This window comes from Octodon degus, unplaced genomic scaffold (assembly GCF_000260255.1).
Source record: "Octodon degus isolate 3935 unplaced genomic scaffold, OctDeg1.0 scaffold00153, whole genome shotgun sequence".
Classification (NCBI taxonomy): Eukaryota; Metazoa; Chordata; class Mammalia; order Rodentia; family Octodontidae; genus Octodon; species Octodon degus.
Window position 1 is genome coordinate 1,546,294 of NW_004524729.1, and position 11,455 is coordinate 1,557,748.

Consider the following 11,455-nt stretch of genomic DNA (forward strand, 5'->3'; position numbering starts at 1 on the left):
CCACTTTCCTTTTCTTTCTGACGTGAATGGTGGCATATGCTGGCTGTACGGTCTTGTGCGTTTCACTTAACTGAAGTGCAGACATTCTGCATTTACCAACCGAGCTTCCATTCCTGGGACGAGATCATTAAATGGCTTGGTCGCTAAACGGAGGATTATATATAGTGTGAACATCATGACATTCAGAAGTTGGTCAGAGGAAACGCCAGCCCGACGCCTGGGCTCTTATTTGCATGACTCTTAGTGCTCTGCTGCGCAGTACTGTGATGTATATGAGAACATAAAACTGTTACAGTACAATCAGGAAAATTACTGTACTGGACGATAAAATGCAATCAGTAATCTTACCAGTTCTCACCCTCCCCCAAGCCATTTTCTGCCTTTCTGGAATGTTTACATCATTATGCAAAACTGTCATATTTTCATTTTTTAAAAAACAGTGCCTGTCCCTGTTAAGACTGATTTGTCTGTGTCAAGCAGATGCGCTGACAGTTAGATCTGACACCTAGGGAGTCACTGGGGTGGGGTTGGGGTGACGCGCTGATTGGAAAGGAGGCAGGACGGTGAGCTCTGCACTTGAGGTGTGTAATTCAGGAAGGAAGAAAACGGGGAGCAGGAGCAGGAGGAGTCCTGCAGCTCTGGGTCCTGTGTAGATGGGGCCTCCTTCTAGGCGGTGACAAGGGAAGAGAAGGGACACCACTTGTTGGGTCTGCAGAGACCCCGGAAGGGGTCAGTCAGGTGCTGTACAGCCCCTCGGTCCTCGTGAAGCTCTGATGAGGTTGAGGAGCCCCACAGTGTGCCTCCAGCGCGTCCCCTGGCATGTAGAGAACACACTCCTGGAGCTCAGCAGGAACCCCCAGTATTGGATGGGCCTTGAAGGTTCTCGGCCTGGGGCGCCCTTCCGTTCCATTCCTGGGCCTTTGCTGGACCCCACAGTGCGCCCCAGCCTCCCCAGCAGACCACCCCAGATGGCCGCTTCTTGAGGCTGAGGACATCATGGAGAGGATTTCCAGAGGTTGCGATTCAGAAGAGAAAGCTACTGGGTGCCTGCAGCTGGAGGGGGCACCCATAGTAGGACAGGAGCCCCCTGCAGGGAGGGAGGACCCCACAGACAAGGGCAGCATCTGCCGCACAGGGACCGTGCTGGGGCTGTGTCCTCTGCTCCGGGTGGGCATACGTGGCTCCTGTGTACCAGCTCATCTTGGAGGAAGAGCTCTGAGGCTGGGGACAGGGCAGTGGGCCAAGAAGCTGCCTTAAGGACAGTGGTGGCCAGGCCATGAAAAGGGTGTCTGGGAGGAGGACATTTGTGCATGTTTTGGTCATCCGTCCATTCCTTCATCTGCAGAGCACATAGTCACTGACTTCCTCTGTGTCATTGAGTCACAGCGGGAGATGACAAGGGTCCTGGGCCTCTAGCATGCGGTCCAGCAGAAGGAAGACCCAGAGTGCCTGGAAGGAACTGGTGCAGAGATGGGGTGCATGCGGGCTGGGTGGTTGGGCAGCCCTGGCGGGAGCCAGCCCTGAACACAGAACACAGTAGATGGCAAGGAGAGCAGGGCCGGAGGCTGGGGTGGGCAAGGGAGGAGAAGCAGCGGCGAGGCCGGGGAGGCAGACAGAGCCAGCTCACAGGGCCGGCCCCGGTAAGCAAAGCCTTTTCTCCCAGGTGGCAGAAGTTGTGGAGTTTGCAGGCAGACTGTGACATGATCAGAGTTGGTGTTTTAAAAGGTCCCTTGGGCTTCTGAATATGCTCCAAGGCAGCCCAGGTGCCAGGAAGTGGCACATGCCAGCATGTGAGTGGCACCTAAAGAGGATGTGCCAAATTCCTCAATTGCTTGAACAGTAGACGACTAAAAAGGCACACCTGAATGTGGCTCGGGCTGTCTCATAGTCATAAAGGACGTTAGTGACCAGTGTCTTGGTGTAATGCCCTGAAGTGTCTGTACGGGTTATTCTCAGTTCTGCCAGGCCTTGTTGCCCTCGCGGGCTTCAGCCCAGGCCTATGAGATGACAGACACCTGTCACCATGACAGCCAGCAAAGTGCATTGCTCTTGCCTGACACAGCCTACTGCGGAGATCTGGGTGGCGGTGGCGGGGGCGGTGCTGTTACAGAATCTGTCCCTTCAGCTGGTGCAGGGCTCACTGCCCTAGGCTGATACTTGCTAGTGAGTGCCATGCTTACTTATGTTTTTTATTTTTTTAAAAACTATTTATTTGATATGGGGTCTCGCTATGAAGTTCCTCCTGTCTCAGCCTCTCCAGAGCTGGGATTACGGGCATACAGCATAGCGCGCAATACTGGGGATCGAACTCGGGACCTTGCACTTGCCAGGCAGGCGCTTAGACCGCCAAGCTATCTCCCCAGCCCACATTTTTTACTCGTGATTCTTTCACATGTGTCTGTGGCTGTGGCATTGTGTAACTAGACCTCGGCCCCATGACGAGCTCCGAGTTTGCCTGGGCTCCAGCTGTGGGTGGCTGTAAAGGATGCTGGCGTCTCCCTGGACCACCATGTAAAACAGAGTGCTTGCTGCTGCTGCTTCGCGCCCGTCCTAGGTTTGGTTGCCTTTTCCCCTGGCCTCAGCCGGCTCCCCTTACTCTGAAGGGCTGTGGTGGTGGGTGGGACCCATGGGGAGGCTTTTGTTACCTGTAAAGAACCAGGCGAGGCTCACACCGCTCAGGCAGCCTCTCAGAGTGAAGTGGGTGCTGTTCCGTCTCGTTTGAATATCCTGAATAAGCACTTGAGAAGGCGACTTGAGCGCCTTTTGTATGTCGAGTGCTTTGATGCACCACTTGGACTGGGAAAAGGGACAGTGGACAAGAACACTCAGATATTAATAGAGCAGCAGAATGTCGTGCCTGGTCTGGTAAGTGATGTATGATGTAATTCCAGGAATGACCTTGAGGTGGGCGTTCGAAAGCTCCATTCATTTTTGTTTTCAAAGGCAGAGACCAAAATCAAATAAAGGATTTTGACTGAACATCAAGGCCAAAGCTGACTCCCTGGGTCTGTGGGAGGGCAGAGGGCTGCAGGCAGTGTCTGGAAGATGCGGAGCCAGCAGAGGAGAAGTGGGCAGGGCCGGCCCTGAGGGCGGGGCCAGCTGGCGTAGCCCTGGGAACCCGGAGAAGGACGGGCCTGGCACCCAGGGTTGACCTCGCTCCGCTGAGGGTGCAGCAGCAGAAGACCCCCGTGGGCCTCTCTTGTTGGGAGGCCATTCCAGAAGCGGGTGCGGGACTCCTGCCGCAGAGCTCTGTGGCTGCAGCATCCCCTAAGGTGGACTGGGGCAGAGCGGGTACCACACTCCCAGATACCCACAGTTCTGCTGCCTGCACACAGGCACACGAATCCCCTGGCAGCTCAGTCTCCCTCCTGAGAGTGTGCAGCCCATGTGGCCGACCCACGCCATCGCCTGCCACGCTTGAGAGCCCCCATTTCGCTGTCTCCTCCCAGCACAGGACAGTGAGGTCCAGGCTGTGGAAACCACTCCCACAGATAGGCCAAGTGATGCAGCCCTGCAGCTCCTCATCCCTATCATGAGGAGCATCACCTAAGACCCTGCAGGCGGGGCTGTGCACCCCCTATGTTCCTGGATGCCTTCATAAGTCTACTTCAGGTGTAGGTGTGCCGGGAGGAGGGCTTTTAGGGAGGTAGTGAAGTTAAATGGGATCCTGTGGGTGTCCTTTCCAACATGACTGGGGCCCTTGCCATAGGAGGAGGTGAAGACAAACCCAGGTGGGGGGTGGCACATAGGAACACGGGGAAGAGACTGTGTCCACAAGCCAAGGATGGGGCTTGGGCAGGAACCAGCTCGGCCTGCACCTTGAACAAAGCTCAGACTTCTAGTCCCCAGGTCTGTGAGAACAAATCACTGCTGGCCGGGTCACCAGTCCGACTTGTCATGCAACCCGTGCTGACTGCAGGTCCTTCCCTGTCCCCATCCCAGCGACGAGACCACCTTCTGTGGGCAGGGTGGGCTGGTGGCTGGGCTCCCTGTGACCCACCCTCCATGCTTCCCCAGGGCCCATGTCTGCCCTGTCCGTGCTTGCTGGGCCCCGAGCCCTGCTTGCTCTGTACTTTTTTTTTTTTTAATATGAGCAGAATATATTTACTGGGGGAAAGAAAGTTCCTGTCTGAGAGAGGGACAGGAACGGGGCCCCGAATGGGTTGTCCCCCATCTCTGTACTTTCCGAGCAGTTGTGTAGATCCCTACACAGCCCAGAACTGCTGGAGACAGGTGGGGATGGGGGCCATTTCCACTGCCTGCAAGCCCCGATTGTTCCTTCACAGTCCTCTGCCCATCCTGCTCCTTTTTTTTTTTTTTTAAATAGGGTCTCAATGTGCGGTTCAGGCTGGCCTTGAAGTTGAAGCAATCCTCCTGCCTCAGCCTCCCAAGTGCTGGGATTATAGACAAGTGCCATCATGCACGGCCACCCTGATCTTAGCCTGTTCACACCCCCTCTGTGGCCATCGCCCGCCCCCACCCTGTCCCTGGAGTGTAATCCCCTGCCCACACCTGCCTAGCACCTAGGACAGTGCCTGTCCTGCAGCAGGTGTTCAGTAACTGTTCAGCAGGCACATGAATGAATGCATGTTGTGCTGAGCCCTGCAGGCATTGTGCGGGATCCCCTCCCCCTGCAGGGGACACCAGAGCTGCTTGTCCTGCCTGGGAGAGGGGAGGGCGCAAGGAGAGAATGTTGGTGTCCCCAGGGCCTCCAGAGAGGAAGCTTTAGAGCTTCGGGTGGGCATCCTGTGCAGTGTAGAAGCCCACAGTGCCCGGCCTGGACTCAAGGCGCTCTGTAGTATCCTGACGGGGTGCTGTGGCTGGCAGCGGCCAGGCCCTGAGCAGAGGACACTGCAGTCGCCCTCCCTGGGAACTGTGCTGCGATGCTCTGTGCTGTGGCTTTTTTTGTGTAGCCAATAAGAGATCTGCCAGGAAGCCCCCTTGTCTTGGAATTCAAAGACAGCGGGGTCATCCAGGGGTCTTCCTGCTGGGCTGCCCTTAGTAGGTTAGTGGGTGCCGCCCAGCGTTTCGAGGTCACCTGCCTGTCCCTCGCAGCCCTGTTAGCCCCCGGGGGAAATGGAAGGCACGCGGGCTGCGCCTGGGCCTGTCTCCGTAATTGGATCTGAACGCAGGTGACAGTTCTTGCCAGCTCCTTCAGATTGCTTCCTGCTTGCTCTGGAATCACAGTCTCGAGTTCTGCAGATTTCTAATCAAATGTCTTCTCGTGGTGTCAAAATGCTAGCGAAATGGGAGTTTGAGTCCTGGTGTGTCGGGAGGCAGAGGGGGCTTTTTGAGGCCTTTTTATTATCCTTATCAAGTGCCTCTCCCTCCTAGGGACCCACGGAACACCCTTCCCGGCCTGTTGGGGCCACACCTGCACGGGAAGGACGTTCCCCTCGTGTGTGCACAGCGCGTTCCCATGCAGACTGCTGCTGTACCCTTTGTGCTGTGCTCCCTGTCCTGGAGCTATTTTTGCAATAATAAGACTGATCTTGAAGTCCAGGGGTTCCTAGCCTGGTGACCTGCCTGCCCTGGGGACCCCACCCAGGTGGCAGCCAGGCAGCTCCAGGGGCTGCCGTTTCCTCTGACACTCTGACTCCGGCTCTGTCCTTGCAGAAAAACTGGCAGACCGCAAGCTGGATGTGGCCGAGGTGACCCAGTCTGAGATAGGGCAGAGGCAGAAGCTGCAGACGGTTCTGGAAACTGTGCACGACCTGCTGCGGCCGCATGGCTGGGCGCTGCGGTGGAACGTGGACTGTGAGTGCCCCCAGGGAGGGGACCCGCAGGAGCCCATCCTCTCGTCACTGCATGTGGCCTTGCATCTAAAAACTGGCTCCTCCGGCTGTTCGCATAGTGTAGACTCTGGGCCCAGGCTGCTGGGTGGCCGACCTCACGCTGAAGAACCGTCCTGTGCTCTCCCTGCTTCAAGCACAGGCATCGATGCTAATGGGCTCCCATCGGGGAGGCTAAGGACCTGACTCCAGCCACCCCTAGTGCTGATGCTAAGCGGGCTGCTTTCCTGGCGACCCCAGAGCAGGCCCCCAGAGGCCCATGGTAGCCTGGCCATACGTCAGAGTGGGCTGTGTTTAGGACTGCATGACATCCCTGTGTTCCCCGCACAGACATGAGCTGGCCAAGAGGCTGCACAGTGGTCCTGGTCCTGTCCTCCTCTTCCTCCTCCCTGCAGGGCAGGGGGGTCTTGGACAGAGCCAGCCCACCTCGCATTCACAGGGTGAGGGGAGCAGTGCCTTCCAAACCGTGAGGCCTCGCGCAGAGTGACTCTGATGAGCCTTGGGTGTACCCAGGGAGGCAAGCAGAAGTGTGCCGGGCAGCCCGGGAGGCTCAGGCAGGGTGGAGTCAGCGTCAGGTATCCCCAGGACAGCGCCTGCCCTTCCACGGGGGTGCTGCCTGGGAAGAAGGGAAGTTGTTCAGTAGCAAAAGTAATAATGTTGCACACAATAGACAGAACTACGTGGCTGCGGCCTGTCCTCCCCACACCTCCCTTTCACTGTTTTTATAAACATGATGCTTGGGGCTGGAGAGATGGCTTAGTGGTCTAAAGCACCTACTTGGAACAAGCTTGGCAAAGCACAGGGACCACGGTTTGATCCTCCAGCACCACATGCCAGCCAGCCGCGCCCCCTGGTGGGCTGAGCTGGCCACACACAGACACACAGACACACACATACACATACACACACACACAACACACACACACACACAATAAATAAATGTTATAAACATGATGCTTTTAAAAAGGGCTTGGACACCAAGCTTTCCAAGTCACCTTCAGCCAAAACAAAGCAAAAACCACAAACTAGGAATGAGTTCACCGGGGATGTGGGTTCGCTCTTCGCTTTTCCGCGCTCCTTGCCTCTGGGTCCCCTCGATCTCGCTGAGCCTGGGCCTCTTGGACACGGGCCCAGGTTCTAACAGAGGCCTCCTCCTCCTCTTCCATCCCGGCCAGCCATCCACAGCAAGAACCTGGTGGCCATCATCCACCTGCTGGTCTCGTTGGCCATGCACTTCCATGCCCCGATCCGCCTCCCGGAGCACGTGTCCGTGCAGGTGGTGGTCGTCCGGGTGAGTAGGCACTCTCCGCCCCGAGCAGCGGGGCTCCCTCCTCCTGGAAGCTTCCAGCATTTCTCTCTTTTTCCTCCCAAGAGGCTACTTTCCATTTTCCCCTCTTAACAAAATGCGTGTCTCACCCCGGCTTGGAGATAAATGATTGGAGCAGAAACAATGGCGCTGATTTGGAGAGAGGCAGAACCAGAGGCATGAGAGTGTTAAGGTTTAATTTTCCAGAATTTTGAAAAGAACATTCATTTCTCTCCGGAGCCAACGAGTCGGAATCCAATCCCCTTGAATGTGCTTATTACTCACTGGAGGAGGTTGAGACCAGTGCTATGAAATAGATACCCAAATTAAAGGCTCTTGTGTTTGCTGAGTATTAGAGCCATCACTCCCATTATCTTTTTTTCTTTTAGGATTCATTTCTCTTTATTCACTGGGGGGAGTGGAGCCAGGGCCCAGGTTCTTGTGTCGAGGTGGATCAACCTCTTCTTTTGTTTCCTTTAGCCTGTAGGAGCGCTGAGTGTGCGGCCACATAAGCATATATTAAGCACCCGCTGCGTACGTACCGTACCTCGTGTTCTGGGCCGCTGGGGATGCTAAATGGGGAAAACACACCCGGTGCAGCTGCTTCTGCCACAGAGTTGAGCTGTGCCCAGAACCCGGATGTCCCGGGTGTGTGTGTTACTTGAGACCTCCGGCTCCATGCCGCTGTCTGGGTTTTCAGCTTATCAGTCCCGTGGTCTCCGCGGTCCATGGGGATCTGACTGAGCCAGTGTTTTCCAAAGCCATCCTGACCCCTGTGTTACCCCAGGAAATGTCCTTGCTGGCCTCTGGCATAGGTCACCTGCCACCTCTCTCCATTTCCTTCCTGGCAAGGATGTTTGTGGTCGGCAGGAGTGACGTGGGCCCCCGGGGGCAGGGGGGAGTCCATTCCTGCGGTCCCTCATCTTGGACGTGTGCTTGCTGCAGGCAGCCAGCTGGGGGAGGCTGCCCAAGCACCTACGTCAGCCTCGGGGTCCGGGAGCCCCTTGTGGTTTGGGGTCCTGGGTGTCTCCTTTCAGGCGTGCACTTCTGTCCAAGAGAATCATTCGGATTTTCGGAAAGTCTGAGCGACCCAAGCAAGCACTTGCTGGCGCCCTCTGTGCCGACCAGGGTCGCAGGATTCTTTGGGGCATGCCTAAGGTGGAGGAAATGGGAGAAAAAGGAGAGGAGTCCAAGGGGCTAGCCGAGCCGACCTTCCCGGGTCTCCGCAACCCTGGGCTTGCTCTGGTGACTGGTTATGCAACCTGAGACACCAGGCAGGTGGCATTTCCTGTGTGGACAGACCCATCCAGGACCTCATCTGTCCTTTGAGATGCAGAGACTTCCCTGCCGAGCTGAGATCACGCTACAAACCTTTAACTCTCTTTAACTCTTCAGCTTCCTGACTCCCTTGCGAGCTGGTGTCCTGGGCCTTTCTTGTCCCTAGACCCAGGCCTGATGAGGTCATTAGCAAGCAAACAGTGCCCGGTCATGGTTACTTCTGTGAACCGGCCCTTGGCTCCCTGGTGGCTGCTTGGGACAGGGAGGGCAGCTCCGACCATGGGTGGTGTCTGTGGGAGCCATCTCTCCAGGGCTGCAGTAGAGGCCTGCAGTTGGGATGGTGGGATTCACCCCTCTGTCACCCTGCTCCCCGCCTCTCTGCGCTCCCGTGCGCCTGCCTGGCCCTGCAGAAGTGCGCCATGTGTCCCCGTGAGCCTCCCGGGCTGCAGAGCCTGTGTCCCAGCTGTGGGCTCAGGGAGCAGATCGCTTCTCTCACACTTGGGGCCAGAGGTCTAAAATGAAGGTGCCTGCAGGGCCACACGCCCTCCTCCTGTCCTCTCCAGCCTCTCGCTGTGCCTCTGGGTCTCTTTCCTCTCCTAAAGCCATCCTTCATCCTGGTTCAGGGGCGCCATAATCCAGAGTGGCCTCTTCCTCACTGGCGTCTGCAGACTTCTTTCCAAGGAAGATTGCATGTGGAGGCTCTGGGTGGATGTGAGCTTCAGGGACTCGACCGAGGGCACGGCACATGCCTTATCTCACTGAGTGTCCCCTGGTCTTCACCCTTCTCAGCTGCATAAAGCAGCAGGAGCCTGAGCCAGCCTGGGCCTAGCTCAGCACCTGGCACTTGGGACAGTGTGGGACAGAGGTTGGGGGGCCCAGGATACAGCTGCCCAAAGGGGTCCCTGTGGTCACTGCAGGGCACCTGCGCGAGCAAGTCTAAGTGGCCTCCTGCCCTGGGTGACTGCATATGGCTCCTGCCACCCTGCCCACCCCCCTCCTCTCCTCCCTCTGCCTGTGCAGTTCTTGGGTGTTGATTTGTGTATTTTGGAGTTTTCAGAAGCGGGAAGGCCTATTGCACTCCAGCCATGTCTCTGAGGAGCTGACCACGACTACAGAGTAAGTGGCCTCGCCAACTGCCCTCTGCCCACCCCTGACTTCCGCCCTGAGCAGGACTCTGGGTCTCAGGATGCGCCGTCCACAGACTTCTGCCTGGCTTCCCCTCCGGCCCACTTGGAGAATGGGGTTGCCTTGCAAAGCCTTGGGTGTTTTCTCCCTTGCTTGGGTTGGAAGCGCTGAGAACTCGGCTGGGGTGGTGGGTGTTGCTTCAGCGTAGTCACCTAAACCTGTCACCCACATCAGCCCCCTCAGAGCGAGGAGCCGCACACCTGTACCTGAGCTCTGGTGGCTGATGTTGCCAAGCCTTCTCTGTCTCCTCCTGAAAGCTGGACGTGGGTGGGCTCTTCAGAGTCTAAAAGGCTTCGACCCATTGGACACAACAAATCAAATAGTACATGTGGCGCGTGGCTTTTAGGAGCCCTTGGATACCCAGCTCGGGATCTTTAAAATCTACCAGGTTTCTGCTTGTTGCCTGGGCCTGATTCACATGAAGTGGTGGTGACAGAACGGGTGGTCCCAGCTTGCCCACCCACTCGGTCACTGTGCTGTGAGCTCACACTCGGTCTCCAGACGGGTCCTTATGCATGTGCTGTCACGGAGGCACAGGAGACGCCCGTGTGTGGCCCCCCAGCGTGCCCCGGGGGGAAGGGACTGGCTGAGAGAGCGGGGGAGGGAGGTGGGATTTGGGTACATTCATGGGATGTCGGGGGAGGGGGGGAGTTGGGGCGTGAGGAGTCCCAGGAGGCTGCCTCAGCCAGGTGCCAGGAGCCCCTAGTCCCAAGGGAGGATCCCAGCCCCTGGGCAGCTGCCTAGCGAGGCGGCCCTGGGTTCCCGAGAAGCCACTGTCAGCTCTGCAGGCTGATGCCTGGGTGTCACCCCTCCCGCCCCTCACCCTCCCGGGCCCTGGTGCAGCGGATGGCCAGCCCCATCCTCCCACCTGCCTTGGGTACTCCTCGCCCACATCTGCTTCCTGGTGGGCATCCTGTGGGACCTGGGCGCCTTGAGTTCCTTAAGGCCGTGTCACCCCTACCTCCCATCTGGTCCTAGCACTTCTGGTTCCTCTTCCTAGAGGTGGACATGAGGTCACCCCCCACCACGTGGTCCTCCTAACTTCCTTCCAGTGCCCAGAGTATCGCACACGCATCCTCCCTCTGGGTGGATGCCTGGCCCCTCTGCTCTCCCTGGCGTCCCCAGGGCCAGGCAGGGGTATCGATCTCTAGGTGGTGTTAGCTTAGTGTGCCTGCACATAGTAGGTGCTCCTGGGAATGTTTATTGATTAAAGTGGAGCCAAAGGCCTTGCACCTGGAGGGACTAGAGGAGAAGCAGCCCCTAGGCAGGGACTGTGTGGCCCCAGTGGGTGTCATCGTCCTCCCCGTGGGTTGTGGACCTTTACTGTCATGATCCCTGAAAGTGCATTGTGTGTGCACACGGCCCTGGCACATGGCTACATGAAGGGAGGGCAATCTGCGGCTGGGATGGTGCCAGTTACCTGCACGTGGGCGGAACAGAATGTGGCAGACTGTGGCTCTGTCCTTTGCAGTTGCGCTTCACCTGGCAGGCAGGGCAGCTTCCTCTGGTTGCCCTGCCCCACCTGTCACGCTGCACAGTGCCCAGTCCTGATCTCTCTCTCTCTCTCTCTCCCTCCCTCCCTTCCTCCCTCCCTCCCTTCCCCACCCCCCTCTGCCTCTCCCTGTCTGCAGAATGATGATGGGCCGCTTTGGTAAGTAACCTGCCTGGGATGATGTGGGTGGAGGGAGTCTGAGGTCCCTGGCACCCTAGGGTGTCCCAGAAGCTCCCAGGGTCACCTGGTCAGGCAGAGGGACCCAGACCCATGGGCTTCCCGGCCCCCATCTCAGAGTCAGGAGGGGTAGAGGATGGTGGAGGGAGGGAGGGGTCTTCTGGTGTGGGGAGCTGGCTGAGGATGGAGGGGTGGAGGAGGAAGTCGGCCACAAGGACTGGAATC

General features: G+C 57.6%; 1 protein-coding gene across 3 annotated transcripts in view; it reads left to right on the top strand.

The window, feature by feature from the left end:
* Parvb (parvin beta) overlaps positions 1-11,455 on the top strand; it is a 77,720-nt gene that overhangs the window by 51,395 nt on the left and 14,870 nt on the right. For all 3 annotated transcript variants that reach the window (XM_012517201.2, XM_023702570.1, XM_023702571.1), the window contains exons 5-8: positions 5,617-5,757; positions 6,968-7,083; positions 9,434-9,492; positions 11,193-11,212. In XM_012517201.2, coding sequence (XP_012372655.1) covers positions 5,617-5,757; positions 6,968-7,083; positions 9,434-9,492; positions 11,193-11,212 — 336 coding nt within the window. The remainder of the gene's footprint in view (positions 1-5,616; positions 5,758-6,967; positions 7,084-9,433; positions 9,493-11,192; positions 11,213-11,455) is intronic.